Below are 14,520 nucleotides of genomic sequence, written 5' to 3'. Positions count from 1 at the left end.
GTGGCGGGCGGCGGGACCACGTGGCCGCGCGCGCGGCTGGGCGGGGGCGGAGCCTGTTACCGCCGCCCCCCGCCCCTTTGCGGCAGGCCCCGCCCCTTTGCGGTCGGCCCCGCCGCCGTCCGCTCGAGGCCCGCCCCGGGGCCGTGCCGTGCCGCGCTGCCTCGGGTTCGTGAAGGTTCGAGCCTCTGGACGTAGGGAAAAAAAAAACCAAACAACAAAAAAAACCCCACAAACAACTCTCCGTAAGCGTTCAGGCGGCTGCCCCGGTGGGGGGGACGCACGGCTCTGTGGTAGCCCACCCGCCTTACGTGCCAGCCTGGCCGCTGGGTACCGCACCGGCGGCAGCCGTTCGGCCACTCGGGCGTCCTGGGGAGCAGCGGGCCCCTGCCCGGCGCCTCACGGGCCCTGCAGCAGTTGGCGGCGGGGACGGCCGCTGCGACTCGAAACGGGTCTGTGCTCGAGGGCATGGGTGCCCGCGTCGGTATTTTTTGTTTCCCGAGTGAATCCTGAAGCAGGTTTGAGGTGGTGACCCCCCTTGGTGACCCCGAGCTGTGTTGGGGCGCTGCATCCAGCCTGCCTGCGGTGCCAGGGTTCAGCCGGCGCTCCGGGCCCTCTCCACGCACCGCGGCGGATCCCGTCTGCCCGCTCCGCTCTCGCTCCTCGGGCTCGTTCCCAAGGCCTCGTCTGCAGATCGTCATACAGATACAGTTCTTTTTGGTAAAGGATTTGCTGCGACCAGGTGCCCTTGTGGCCATCTGAAAGGTTTGCTTCTCCGACCGAGAAGCGCCAAATCACGTGCATTTGAAAAATAAATTTTAAAGGCTGCCTATTCCCCCACGCTGCTGCATGGGCATAGGGGCATTTCGGTTTGGGGGAAAGCAGAGGCTGGAGGCCTCTAAATCTGTCCATTTGTGCCACCTGCTGGTTTCTGTCTCGGCCAAGAGCGTCGTTGTGCACGCTGCTGCGTCTGACCTACTTCTGCGCCTGGGTCCAGGCCCTACCGAGTAATTGCAAAACTGCGTGCTAGTGGAGTACAGGCAAAAAGCGACAGTTCTTCCCCTTCTAAATTCCCACTTATTTCACATTGAGGGTTACCTGCACTGAAAAGAGAGGCAGAGTTTTTCCTGCCCGGAGGAAGAGAGGCTCCAAGCAACGCTTGGGCTTGATTAATATCAGACATTCGTTGCTGTGTTTTATGCAACCATCCGTATGAGTCAGCACGCCTTCATTTCCTCTCCCGCTTCTGATATAAGGAATATGCTGGAAAGCCAATAGTCAGAGAAATCTGGGGATTCACATAATTCTTAAGAATTTTTTTTTTAAAGGACAAGGACAGACTTCAGTGCTTTAGCTAATGTAACCCTTTTTCTGAAGTCCTGCAACTGGCAATATTGCCAAAGAAATTATGTTCAACTAGAAAGAGAATTTCCAGGTTCCCCCTAGTTTTAAAGTACCGGTTCTGGTACTGCTGGCTCAGGGGGAGTACTACTATTGTAAAGAGTAAATTTAAGAGTAAACGTTACTTACTTGTCTGACTTAGAACACCTTATTCATCCTGTTTGCCAGCACTAACTACTCTCAAGCAAATATGTTGGCATTATGAGATTACAGATTGTTCATAGGTTAAAGTCCAGTTTTATAAGAAATTTGGTTTTGGCAGACCGAAGCAGCTTTGCACAGACTACGTGCACCAATAGTTTTGGGAAAACCACTAACAACTCTTGGCTCCTAAACCATATACACAGCTTTGTAGAAGTTAGCAGCAGTTTGAAGCAACAGAGATGAACTGTATTGACTTCAGGTGATTGAGATTAGTTGCAGATGGGGAATCAGAGAAGTTATAAAACACCTGAGAATTAAGTGAGGTTATTAGGGTAAGTAGCCTTGATGGTGGCTGCAGCAGCAAGGATGACTTTGGGCTTTGTGGGAAGAAGCTTGTGTAGGTATATTTAATCTTTTTAAAACAGTTTGATTTTTATTATGTTTTAATTTTAACTATGCTCTGTGTTGAGTATGGGTTGGCAAAGAAGAAAAGTGTGAGTTTTGCTGATGTACCTCCATAGTTCTTGTGGGCTGAACCAAGACTAGCTTTGTGGATGCTATACAAATGTAGCTTGTATCTTAGAAGAGGTAATGTGTTAGGAGAGGTAACGCATCCACAGCCAGCTAAGAAGGGAGCAAAGAGAGGTTGTGTTACTGTTACTTAGTGTGTATGCAGATGTGCACGTTTCAATGTTATGCCTTTATTGCTATGTATAGGGATAGGTAATGGCATTCTGACTCATGTGAGTGTTAGCTTTTATTACAAGATTGCATAGAAAAATGAGTAAAATGAAGAATCACACTCAGGTTTCATGCCAGAGTCTGAGACTTTAGCCTTATTGCTATAAGGCTACTCCCCCTGCTCTTAAAACTGCTTTCATTTGTGAACAGCAGTGATGTTTAGGTCAGAGTAAGTATTTGTTATTTTCTATTCTGTTAGTATCATGTGTTGCTGTGACGCCCTTGAATGGCTTATTTTGGTGCTTTGTGTAGTGTTATTAAGCTCTTAACGAGCTCTTACTGTGAGCTTGGCAAAGTATGAACATTTTGGCTTTCCTGCCTACTAGGCCTTGCCTAAGAAAGATCATCTTAATTCTGTAGCTCTGTATAGCATCTGTTTTGGTTCTTTATTTTGGGTTTTTTTTCCCCTCCTTTGTTAATTCTGAATTGTTTTAACAGTTGTGATTAAAACTATTTCCCATCAGTCTAGATACTGTGTAGTTTCACTGGCTAGCGAAAGCGCGTCCCTTGGTGTAGCTGTGTTTGTAACACGCCGTTCCGTTTATGAAATGCAGCAGTGCAGCTGCTTTGGTGTTACTACAAAGTAACATGGCTTGCAGAGCTAGAGACTCAGTGTTGATGGATGTGCTCTCCCCAGAGCCATTTCTTAGCCTTCCCCAAAGGTAGCTGGTAAAGTTAAAAACCTATCTAGTAGCATCCAGTTAAGAATCTCCTGTTTCAGTGAGGCTGACTTCTGTTGATCCGTTTATTTGACAGTAATGTTGTTGTTTTTATGGTTCTCGCATGTGTGTTTTCTACTTACTGGCCACTTAGAGCCAAGCATGCCCTTATTCTAGCAGCGATGCCATGCAGGAATTGTCTTAGTTGTTGTAGAGGGATGTTAGCACTACATGCTGCAGTCCAAACAGCTTGCAGTCTAAATGTAATCTTTTTAAAGTGTTGTTGCTTCTTGCGCAAACCCACAAATGGCTGTGCTGTGCTGATGTGAAGCAGGACAGCCCTTTGGTTCTAATACAGTGTATTGCTAGAATTTTGTGCAAATGCAGCTGCCTCTGTGCAAATTAGCTCGATGCGTGCGGCCCCTGTTACTTGTGTGGTTCCAATGATTAAAAAAACGCAAGCTGTGCATAAATAGAAGGGCGAGTTTTGTTGTTAAACATACCCTTTAGTAACAACCTTAGCGAGTCATTACAGGTGGGTGTAATGAGTGACTTTTGCTGTAAAATCGGCTTTTGTTGGAAGGGTTATGTGACGGGGCCCAGCTCCTCTGAGGCAGGAGAAAACGGCCGTGCAGACCCATCCTTCCAGGCGCTAGGCTGCCTGTGACTAGCGGAGTTTATAAAAACACCTATTTTTTCTCTCCAGGGTAGGCCATCAGGTGCCCTTCTGCAGCCGGGCCTGCGGGGGCCGCGTGCGCTTGCAGAGGCCGGGTCTGGCCGCGGGGCCCGGGGAGAGCGGCGGGCGACCCTGCCGCGGCCCGCCTGCCTTTCCCCGCCTCCGCCGGGGGCCGGGCCGGTGGGGGCCAGGCCGGGGAAGCGGCGCCTCGGGGTTTGCGGGGCGGGGGGGGGGGGGGCCGCAGGCGGTGCCTCCCGCGGGCTCCCGGTGCGGCCGGGGAGGAGCCGGCGGGCGGGCCGCGCCGCGTCGGGCCGGGCGGGAAGTGAGCTCAGGCGCACAGGAAATCCCGCCCGCGCCGCGGCCTGTGTTTGCGCTGCGGGCAGAGAAAGGAGCGGAGCGCCTGCAGCGGCCCAGCCGAGCCTGCCGCACGCAACGGGGCCGAGCCATGTCTGACCAGGTACGGGCGCCGCCGGCCCCGACCGACCGACCGGCGCCCCTGGGGGCAGCTGCCGTCTGACGCGGGGGGGACGGCGCGGCGGGCGGCGGCAGGCCCCGGGGCCGCGGGAGGAGCTGCCTGCGGCCCTGCCCGCCCCGCCGTGGGGCAGCCCCGGCCCGACCCCGCGCTCTGTGAGGGGCGGCCCGGGAGGTGCGGGGGTGCGTGGGGGGGGGGGGGGAATGTCCCCCGCGGGGCGCGTGTGTGTGTGTGTGCGCGCGCGCGCCAATCTCCGACCTCGGCCAAACTCTGCCCCCCCCCCCCCCCCCCCGCCGCCCCGAATTTTAATCTCCCTTTCCCCTTCCCTCAGGGTATTTCGCGGGGAAGACGGGGGCGGGCCCCAGGCGGGCCGTACTCGGGGGCCGGGGGTGGCGTCCGGCCGGAGCGGGGCCGGCTCCGCGGGGCCCCGGGCCGGGATCGCTGCTGGGGCAGCCCCGGCCCTGGAAACCCGGGAGCGCAGCGAGGGGTGAGCCGTGTTGCACAGCAGTTGTTTCCTTTCGTTTTCCGTTTCCCAGGTGCGTGGTAGGATGCTCTTCCCCCGAAGCAGGCTTCGTGCGCGTTAGGCTAGACCTGCCGGGTCCTCTGTTTGCCCTAGGAATGCGAAAGGAGGGGGCAAAACCCCCAGACTTCCTTAGCTGGGCGTTGCTTGCCTGTATTAAACACCCCGTCCTTCACCAAGACTCTGTCCTGCCTTCAGCCCGTGTACATCGTTACGTTCCTGTCAATTCTGACTTCTCAACCAGGGACTTAAATAGTTACTTGTACCACAAGTTCCTGGCTTGCTTGGCGTGGCACGTATACAGTCCTTTGCTTACAACTATTGCTTTAGGCTATGTGACCTGCTGGTGGAAAGTTAAAACAGCATTCCGGTTTTAATTTTGCGTTCTGTTTTGCTTTATTTTTTATATTGCCTTCATATGGCAGTGTTTTCTAACTTTGTCATGACGATTCAACTTTGGGAAAAATCAGTCTCAGTATCTACAAAAGTTTCTTGCAGCGCTGTGAAGTCAAGAACGGTACTAGTGCCAGCCAGAAAATTAAAAGTATCCAGAGACAAAGCTAAGCTTAGTATATATGTGTCAGCTTTGAGGAATAGGCTTGATACATTATGACCCGTGAATAGAAACCGTTGCTGTATGTGCCGGTTATCTTTCTCCCTGCCCCCAATTTTCAAGCACGATGCAACTCTGCTGGTGAGGATGGTGCTGCTGCCTATCTCTGAGTGTGAGAGTGTGCAGCTGGGAGCACAGCTATTGCTGGCACCCATTAGGACATGTTTCCAGTGTAGTAAAATATGCAAAAGTGGCTGCATAAAAAAAAAAAAGCAAATTCTGAACTAGATTTTGTAGACTGATATTCACATGACCTGCTCTGTAGCTCTCTGCATTTGTGAACTGAGGCATGTTTTAACACATAGCAGCTTTCATTAGGTAATTCCTTCTCCAGGCAAGTTCTGCTAAAACACATACATGTTTGTTCTTTGGGACTGCTTGAAGTATGTAAAATTCGTTTTATGGGATAATCTTTTTTGGATATGTATCTTAAAGGCCTTTGAATAAGGACCCTGTTTTGGTTTTTAATAGATAAGGCAAACGTAATATCTTGTCATTCACTTCTGGGGGTACTGTGCAACAAGAGCTAAACAGATGAATAAGTAACAGTATAACGTATGGTAACACAGCATTGTAAATCTCATTCCTCTGTTTATCAGTCCTACAGGAATAATTGGATTACCCAAAATTGTGGATTGCTTACAGTGTCTTTCCTTTTGGCCCTGGAATTAAGAGGACATAATTTGTCACCAGTTACGATAATTTTGGCTTGTCTTTTTAGTATAAAGATGCATACTTGGTTTAGTTACTTTATTTCCGATAGGAAATTAACTTTTATGATAAGTAAAAATACTTGCAAGAAGGGCATACTTCAAAAAAGGCATGGCTGCTTGTTGGGATCTAAGCAGAAACAGACAGAATTGTGTTTCGCCTCTCTGCAAGGATCTCAGGCTGGTTTTGCTTTAATTGAACCTAGATGCTGCTGTTTTTACCTGTTCATGTACTGCTAATAAAGAATGTTGTGGTTTGTAAGTGTTTTTCCACTCCTGTAACAAATGTAAGAGTTTATTTGCTGTGTTAGGAAGTGTGTTGTAGTCCAATTCCTCTAGTAATTTTTTTTTTTAAAGATTATCTAAAGTGTGCTGAGTAGAGGGAGGTGTTTTTTAGGCTTGGACACTGAAGTTTGAGCACTTCAGAAAATTGGAGGAGGAAACTTGCAATATACTGCCTTACAATGTTTGTTTTGTGGTTTCATTAGTTGCAATAGCAGTACCAGTGTGATTCATCCGAGAAACTTAGGGTGCTTTTTACGGTCATGAATTTAGTGTTGATATATAAATGTGAGACAGTAAGTACTAGGAGCCTCATTTTGTGCTGTTTAGGAAAACTGTGGAATGAAGCCTTTAAAACTCCAGGCATCTAACGAAAAGTTACAACTTGGGAGTGTTGTGGTATTCCTATTCTGTTTGTATGGTAGTCTTTTTTTTTTTTCATGTACTGTTTCATGAGATACTCTAAACACCAGTTCTTTTCACAGTGCAAGTAAAAGTCTGGAGACTTGCCTTGCAGATTGCTGATCCAGGATTTTGTTAGTGAATGCCTGTAGTTTAGTAACTTTGCAATCTCCTTGCTCTCTTTGTTCTTAAGTGTTTTTATGTTGGCTTTACCATTTGGCATTGAATAGCAGTATAGTTCACTGACAAAATGCAGGGAGCTGTTTCAGACTTGCTGGGTCTTGTTGTGTTGTGATTTAAAATATTTTGCTCTTTTTTAAGCTTCAATTATTGGCTTTGTCAACATTGATTTGATCTTATTTTTCTATTCCTGAAACTACAGCTGTTTTCTTTTGTGGGTGAGAGGTTGCTGGGGCTTTAAACGACTGCCTTTGTGGTATGGTGTTTCAAGACTCCAATTCCCTCTGCTTTTTCTACTGTTTGCTGCTTCTCCATTTGTTTTTAGTACTAGAGCCCTCTTTCCCTGAGGGTAGGAATCAAACATCTTGTGAATCATTGCTTTCCACTTATATTGGCCAGAGGCACAGTCATAGTAGCAATGATGATTTGTCATACCTTGTACAGGATGATTTGTTTTGGAAAGCGAAGTAGGTAGATCTGTTACAATGCACAGAACTGTATAAACTACTACAAATGCCTCTACTACTGGGATAATATGGTGCTGTGCAATTTGGTTCCTATGCAAAGTAAACTAAGACAGTGACTGACCTGAAATGTCATGTAAAGGGACAGGATGTTCTTACAAATTCTTTCAGTGATAGCAAAACAGGAGATAGTTTAAGTTATAGGCTTCAGATCGGTAGAGATCTGAATTTCTTTCTGATTCCTAGAGGTTAGTAATCCTGCATACGGACAATAAAAATGCTTTTTGTGCAACTTATCAGAACAAGTCGCAGGTTCTTGTTTTTCTTTCTCTTTTTCAGTCAGGAGTGGAAACCAGTGTATTTTTATTCCTGCAAATAGTCCCATGAGGTTAGAGTTCAGATACGTTAGAAAGGGAAACCTTTGGTGGGGAGCGCAGTTGCTGTGACTGTATTACCAGTGAAGACTCCTTTCAGACTTCAAAAGTGACTTTCTTGGAGATCTAAGGGTAAGAGTCTAGTTTCTTGAAAGCTTGGGGTCATTTTGGGTTTGAGCTTGAAGGGTGATGAATCAGTCCCAGCAGTCCAGTTTGTGCCCAGGTGTGTATTTAAAAAAACAAAAGGTATTCAAACCAGGTGGAGTTTCTGGCTCATACTTTTTTGTCATCACAGAAACTGAATGGATCTGGCCTGAGGTAGTGAGTCAAACTGATACAAAGAGCACTTCCTCTCCCTTTCTTCCAGAGTGAGACTAGTACAGATAGAGAAGGTGTTTGCAGACTTCCCCCCCGCCCTTTCCTGAACTTTTAACATTCAAAGTAGTTGTGCATATTTAACCTCTTCAAGGGGAAAAAAAAAATGCTTGAAAAGGCTTGTCTACCATTTTAATACAGAGATAGACACCTATCTGGATGGACTTAATACAGAAGGTTAGTATGTGTTTTTTGGTGCTTGATCCTAAAGTTCAAGTCCAACCATACAAAGGATATTTCTGTACATGCAGCAAAAAGTCCCTTTAGGGCTGGGAAAATATATATGGTAGGCTCCTGTACATATTTTGCTTATTTTGCCTACTGTGTTAAGCAATAAAATATAGAAGGAAGATTGAAACATGATTAGCAGGGTATCCTTGTTTCTGACTACTTTGGAAGATTTCTTCTTTGAGCACCATCTGGACTTGAGGCAGTGCCTGATCCAGAATATGTAGTGACAGGCAAGGGATGGGGTTAATAGTACTTGATCTCTAACTTGTCTTATCTATCAGCAGCTAACATGAAAACTTTGATGTCCTTAATTCATGTCTTACAGAACATAACACTTAAACCCTTTTGATGAGCTTTAGTGCTCAAGTTGTTGAATCAAACTTGTCTGTACAATTAATTCTTATCCTGAAAAGATATCAAAACACTATAGTTCTTAGACTGCAGCTTTTAAGAACATTTAAGAACTGTGGTCTTAAAACAAACATGCTAGAAGGAAGTTGTTACTTGATGTTGTTCTGTTGTCATAGAAAAGGTGGCTGACCATCCTTTTGAAAGTAGTGACTACTGTTGATGCAATAGACTGAAAAATGTTTGCATGGTTCACTCTTTAGACTGGTAGGGTGTCACAAGTGCTTTCTGTTTACTCTCCTCATGATGTTCTTTCTTCTGTCATATATCTAAGCCTCTTGGTACACTTCTGGTATTTCTTTTTTGCAGTCTGTTGGTTGACTAGGAGTTAGTGGTATAAAAATCATACTTCTTATTTTTGCATCTGTCATCTATTTCCAAATGATCCTTCTCTTATCTCTTATGTTCTTCACAGTGTTGCTCTTCCACCATTAATTAAACCTTTTGCAGGCAGACAGCCTTTCATAATACTATGTTACTGCTATTTTCACACACACAAAGGAAGAAATAGGGTGCCTTGGATAGTCTGATTTCATGTAATAAGGAGGATGACAGCTATCATACTGTCCAGTGAAGAAAACGGAAGTGTTGAACTGATCAGATTTTTTTCATGTGTTTCTTGCAGGAAGCAAAACCTTCAGCTGAGGACTTAGGAGATAAGAAAGAAGGGGAGTACATTAAACTCAAAGTCATTGGGCAGGTGAGTTTTTACTTAATTACTTGTTGATGTTTGGTGGAGGTATGAGGTTTTGTATTGTAGAAATGAACAAATGAAAGTTGATACTTTCAGTTCTTCAGTGTGGATCCTCCGCTGCTATAAACTACTTACTGATTGCCGGTAATGTATGTTAGTATTCTCTCTAGCGTGGTTGTTTGGTGGTTTTTTTTTTTTTTTCAAAGCTTGATTAATTTATCGTTATGACTCAGGATTTGGTCAGTGTGATCCCCATCTTACAACTAGGGGACCTGATGCATTGAGGGGTTAATTTATCCAAGGATATGAATGAAATATGTGGCAAAATCAATAAACTCAGGTCTTCAGAGTTCATGTAGTACACTAAACATGTGGTTAGCTTTCTTGACCGGGATAGGAAGAGGATTCTGTTGGTTGGCATGTTGGTGGATGTGAATGGCGGATTATAAGTCTGAATTCAAGTTGTGCTGGAATGTGAATGTTGAGATCCTTCTTGAACAGAAGTCCTTCTGTGCAAAGAACCCCTAGCTCCTATGACTTAACTCAGTATTGTTGGAGTATCAGTGCCATTGCTGTGCTGTTGCCTGGAGATGGATGACTTAAAGTAGGGCTAACACAAACTAGCTAACCTCTGCTGGTTTAATTGGTGATGATAACACATTCAAAAGCTAAATGTGACCCACATGCTTTTTGCGCAGAACCTTTTGCAGTCTGTTTTATCTGTAGCCATTTTGATAGTTGTGGTTACTTTATCTTATGGCTGGTAGGAAGGACTACAGAATAATGACACCTAAGATTTCTTCTTAGGTTGGTGTTGTGCTGCCAAGTCTGCCTGTATCCTAACTTGTAGATAATTACTTTAATTGAACGAGGTTTCATATATATTTTGAAGTGCAAGCTTTAACTTGTCTGTTGGAATCTTAGAGCAGAAGTCCCATGCATATGTATGTTTGTATTTCATAAGTATATCAGCTGGGTAAAGATGGAAGCACAGGCTGAACCATGTATGGTTTTTAGTACTTTTAAATCTAAAACCTCAATAGTGAGCCTAAGGCTATACTATGCCATCTGTTTTAAAATAGCGCTTCCTGTGGAAGTGTGCAATGAATTTAGTGACTGATAAATCATCCTGGAGGTTAATGTTATGATGCACCAAGGTATGCACAGTGATAGTTAAACTGCATTCCATGTTAGTTTTACGTAAGTTTTTCTTAATGAAAGTCTTAAAATTAGCATAGATAAAGTAAACAGTTACTACAAAGAGAGTAACTTTTTTCTTTTCTGTTCTTAGGACAGCAGTGAAATTCACTTCAAGGTGAAAATGACAACACACCTCAAGAAACTCAAAGAATCATACTGTCAAAGACAGGTTTGTGAAACAATGATGCACTCTCTTTAAAAGGAAAATAAAAAAGCCAAACTCTTTAGCTTTACTTTTCTTACTGTTCTTTCAAATAAAAGCATTTGTTGAGACAATCAAGCTTCTGTCTAGTTACAAGCAGGATGGGTGTCTGACAGTACAAATATAATGGATCTCCTAATTTCTTTTGACAAGTAAAGGTATTTCTATTTAAGACAGTTGTGAATTTTGTAGTAAGTTAAAATTGCTGTTTGAAAATACATAGTGGCTGCTCAGAAGGCATAGAAGTTACCTTTTAAAATGCCCAGGCATGCATTTATAGTTACCATAAAATCTCCTGTCTCCAAGCGAAGTTCTCTTAAAGCTGTAGAATACTGCAGCTTATGATGAGAGCAGCCTTAGGCATTGTTACAGCCATTAATGTGGTAATTGATTAACTCTAGCTGTTATGCCCTAAGTTAGAGAAATCTGCAACATTAATTGTGGATGTAGGTAAATAGTAACTACTGTTACAGAACAAAAACTTATCTTCACTTCCAGATTCTGTGGCAGGTATTGTGGATTCACTGCTGCTATTTCCAGAAGCCCTGGCCTAGTTTACCCCCAGCTTTGGGGACAGATGCCTTGTGTGGCCTTTTCTTGAGTAACTGTGTTGGAGTTCGCTTCAGGAGATATAATCATAAGAAATAATACTTTGGTTTTTTTCTTAATACCTTGAGACGAGTTGAACTTGTCAATTGAAGTGTTCTTTGTAGAATGTGTTCTTTTTTGCTCTCCTTCTGGATTAAGAGGAAAGAAAAGATCAAACATCAGATAATGTTTGTAGCCAAATCCAAATGATTAAAATTGTGATTCATTTGAAAAACTTGAAATTTTAAAATAAGATCTTGGAAATAATTCATGCAGCAGTCTTACTGACTGATGAAAATGTATGTGTGGAATTCTTTTTTTAAGAAAGAAGTAATTGTTTGAATGAACACAGCCATATCTATCTCCTGGGCTGAATTCTGGAGAGTCTGTGATTTCCTTCATCAGCAGTCAATATGGTTTTTGGTGTCAGGTAGCCTTTCTCTGGTAAAGGGACCATGGACATTTGTTCCAAGTTGGCCAGAGGGATTGTTGGAACAGTGTGAAGAGCTGTTATTTTCTGTGAATTTTTCTGCCTAGTTATTTGCAAACAATATTTCTGAGATCTAATTGATGCACAAAACAGGTCATATTTCACTTGCATTTGTTTTGCTCATATCTTGAAAGAGAAGAAAAAGATGAGGTGTTTGCCTCATCTGCTGAGGTGAAGTATGATATTCTGCCGTAATACATGCACGCTGTACAATAGACATACTGCAACTTAACTTTATTTACCATTGGGATGCTCCTTTCTCCCCCTCAGCTCTGGTCTTTCTTGTCCCCAGGGTAGAGCTTTTACAGAACTGATAATGGTAAAAGTTGCTATTCCTGCCTATGGTGATACAAGATTGGGAAAGCAAGGGTGGGAGTTCATGAAGTAAATATCATGTTCCTCCTGTTGTCTTAGGATCTTTAATAAGGCTGATATGCAGTTCAGAAAAAGACAGGACCTTCATGTGTAATGTTGCCTTGGAAGGGAGGGTGTAGTCAATACTTACGAATAAAAAAAAGACGGGGGGGGGGGAGCTAAGGAAACTTCCACGTTGTTGAGCTAGAACTCCAGTGAGACTTTGGAATAAAAAAACATTGCAGCCCTATCATGCTCCTAGAGTAATTTCTTTGCAGTCTATGTGGTTGCAACAGAATAGCTGAGCTCCCTGTGTAACAGGAACTAATGCTTTCTTTGACTTTCGCATATGTTGTTTTTATTGAAAATGTTTTTCTTGTAAAGCCGTACAAGTTTCAGTAAGTTTTTTTTCTTGTACATCTGTTTCTTTTTTTAGGGTGTTCCAATGAATTCACTCAGGTTCCTCTTCGAGGGTCAGAGAATTACTGATAATCATACCCCTAAGGAGGTGAGTTTCTTTCTAGAAAAGTTGTTACACAGTTCACTGGGGAAACTAAATACCAAATTGGTTAGTTTCTCTGTTCTGCTAGACTGTTAACCAGAATTGAAGGTGTTTCTTTAAATATAGCCAACTTTTTGGACTATATTTAGTCAAATGTAGTCTGGCTATATTTGTCCAACTAGAATCTTTAATAAGGCTGATAACGCAGTTCAGAAAGAGACTGATTAGACCTTCATGTGTAATGTTGTCTCAGAAGGGAGGGTGTAGTCAATGTGTACCAGAGAGGAGAAAAAACTAAGGGAAGTTCCCAGTTGTTGAGCTAGAACTTCACTGTGACTTTGGAATAAATATGTATTTAGTTCACATTTATTAGATGAAAGTGTAAATAAATAGAAAACAGGTTACTTCTGCTATCCAGTGACTTCCACCAATTGTTATGACAAAGCAGGAAGAAACACTGTTATAATAATGACCACCTGAAAAATCAAACTTGTGTACTGTGAAATTGAACAAGTTGCCCTCTGAGAGAGAACAGTTGTAAAGAGGCTTTGAGTTGCAACCTGTAGGTCTTAGCTGTGTGGTAAGCTAGTAGTGTGCTGTACATGTGGCTGTGCAGCTGGTGCGTTCCCTATGATGTTGGTTACATTCCTGTGCATCTGTTGCCCAAGAAAGGATTTAGAGAAGGGTAAAGCTAGCAGCTTCTGGGCTGATGGGTACTGCTCCACAAGCGGATTTAGACTTCACTGATAAGGCTTTTGCTTTGACTGAGATCTATAAGACTGAAGGAAAAAGACTGAAAATCATGTGTTGGCTAGTGAGATGGTGGCTGAAACTTTTTTCACCCCTTTGATGAATTATGATGGAACTGAGGAACAAACCATTGTATAACTTGTCTAGGAGCTGCTCTGAATTCAGTACACCAGATTTATAACAATTATATGCTGTTTTTCTCTGTTCTCACAGCTGGGGATGGAGGAGGAAGATGTGATTGAAGTTTATCAGGAACAGACGGGGGGTCACTCAACAGTTTAGATCCTTCTGTTTGTTTTCTTCCCCCTTAATCCTTTTTTATTTTTAAATAATAGTTCTTTTGTAATGTGGTGTTCAACACTGAATTGAAACTGGCACCCCATCTCTGGGAGTTTATTTTCAAGCGTCTGGTATTTTGAATTCTCGTGCTCATTATACACTATTGTTTCTGTTTTCATTGTGCTGAACTTTTGTGATCCAGCTGCAGCCTTGCTCCCCTCTTCCCTTCTACCTTCCCCTTTAGAAATACATGTACACACATGCATTTGTATGTTCACTAGGTTCGTGCATTTCAGGCACGAAGGCTGTAAGATCTGCCAGGTGGGCGAGTGTTCTTAATGACTTCCATATCTGCCCTGAAGTTTTGATGTGTGACTGTTTCACTCCTGGACTATAACTTTCAGTGCGAGATGAAGTTTTTCAGAGAACTAAACTGTGGAGAAATTGTGTATCCATAACTCAGAGCTATTTTGCTTAAATTGTGCTGATGGCCCAACGAAGAAGATTACCAAGTTGGAAATGGAAAAGCTAGAACTGTTGTCATCTGTACCTTGCTCCAGAGATGGCTTTGCTGAAGACATAAAATTGAAAACCCTAATGATTCTTAAATCTTGCCAGAAGAGCCCAGAAGCATTTTAACTTCATATAGCAATTAGTACACGCAGGTATTCATGCAAGAATGTTCACAGCAGACAACTGGTGTTACTTTGACACTCTTGTTTGTACCTTTTGGCCTGGGACGTGGGTTTTGAATGGACATTGTCTGTACCAGCTTCATTTAAAATAAACAAGAAAAACAATTTTATAAACAA

At 43.6% G+C, this 14,520-nt stretch overlaps 1 protein-coding gene and 1 long non-coding RNA gene across 3 annotated transcripts; both read left to right on the top strand.

The window, feature by feature from the left end:
- The first annotated feature begins 3,916 nt into the window (after positions 1-3,916).
- On the top strand, positions 3,917-14,520 carry SUMO1 (small ubiquitin like modifier 1). Of its 2 annotated transcripts, none has more exons than XM_041124512.1 (5): positions 3,917-4,075; positions 9,275-9,349; positions 10,635-10,712; positions 12,614-12,685; positions 13,990-14,520. In XM_041124512.1, the coding sequence occupies exons 1-5, from the start codon at positions 4,064-4,066 to the stop codon at positions 14,017-14,019; spliced, it is 267 nt and encodes an 88-aa protein (XP_040980446.1). In that variant the 5' UTR covers positions 3,917-4,063; the 3' UTR covers positions 14,020-14,520. The 2 variants fall into 2 exon arrangements, with proteins under 2 accessions (XP_040980446.1, XP_029874593.1); XM_030018733.2 differs by having other exon boundaries at positions 3,921-4,075; positions 13,643-14,520.
- On the top strand, positions 6,804-8,106 carry LOC121233399. The gene is made up of 2 exons (XR_005932721.1): positions 6,804-7,767; positions 8,003-8,106. It is a non-coding gene; the product is annotated as an uncharacterized LOC121233399 (long non-coding RNA).

This window comes from Aquila chrysaetos, chromosome 6 (genome assembly GCF_900496995.4).
Source record: "Aquila chrysaetos chrysaetos chromosome 6, bAquChr1.4, whole genome shotgun sequence".
Taxonomy (NCBI): domain Eukaryota; kingdom Metazoa; phylum Chordata; class Aves; order Accipitriformes; family Accipitridae; genus Aquila; species Aquila chrysaetos.
Note: the sequence above shows the minus strand (reverse complement) of the source record. Positions and strands in the feature narration are given on the sequence as shown.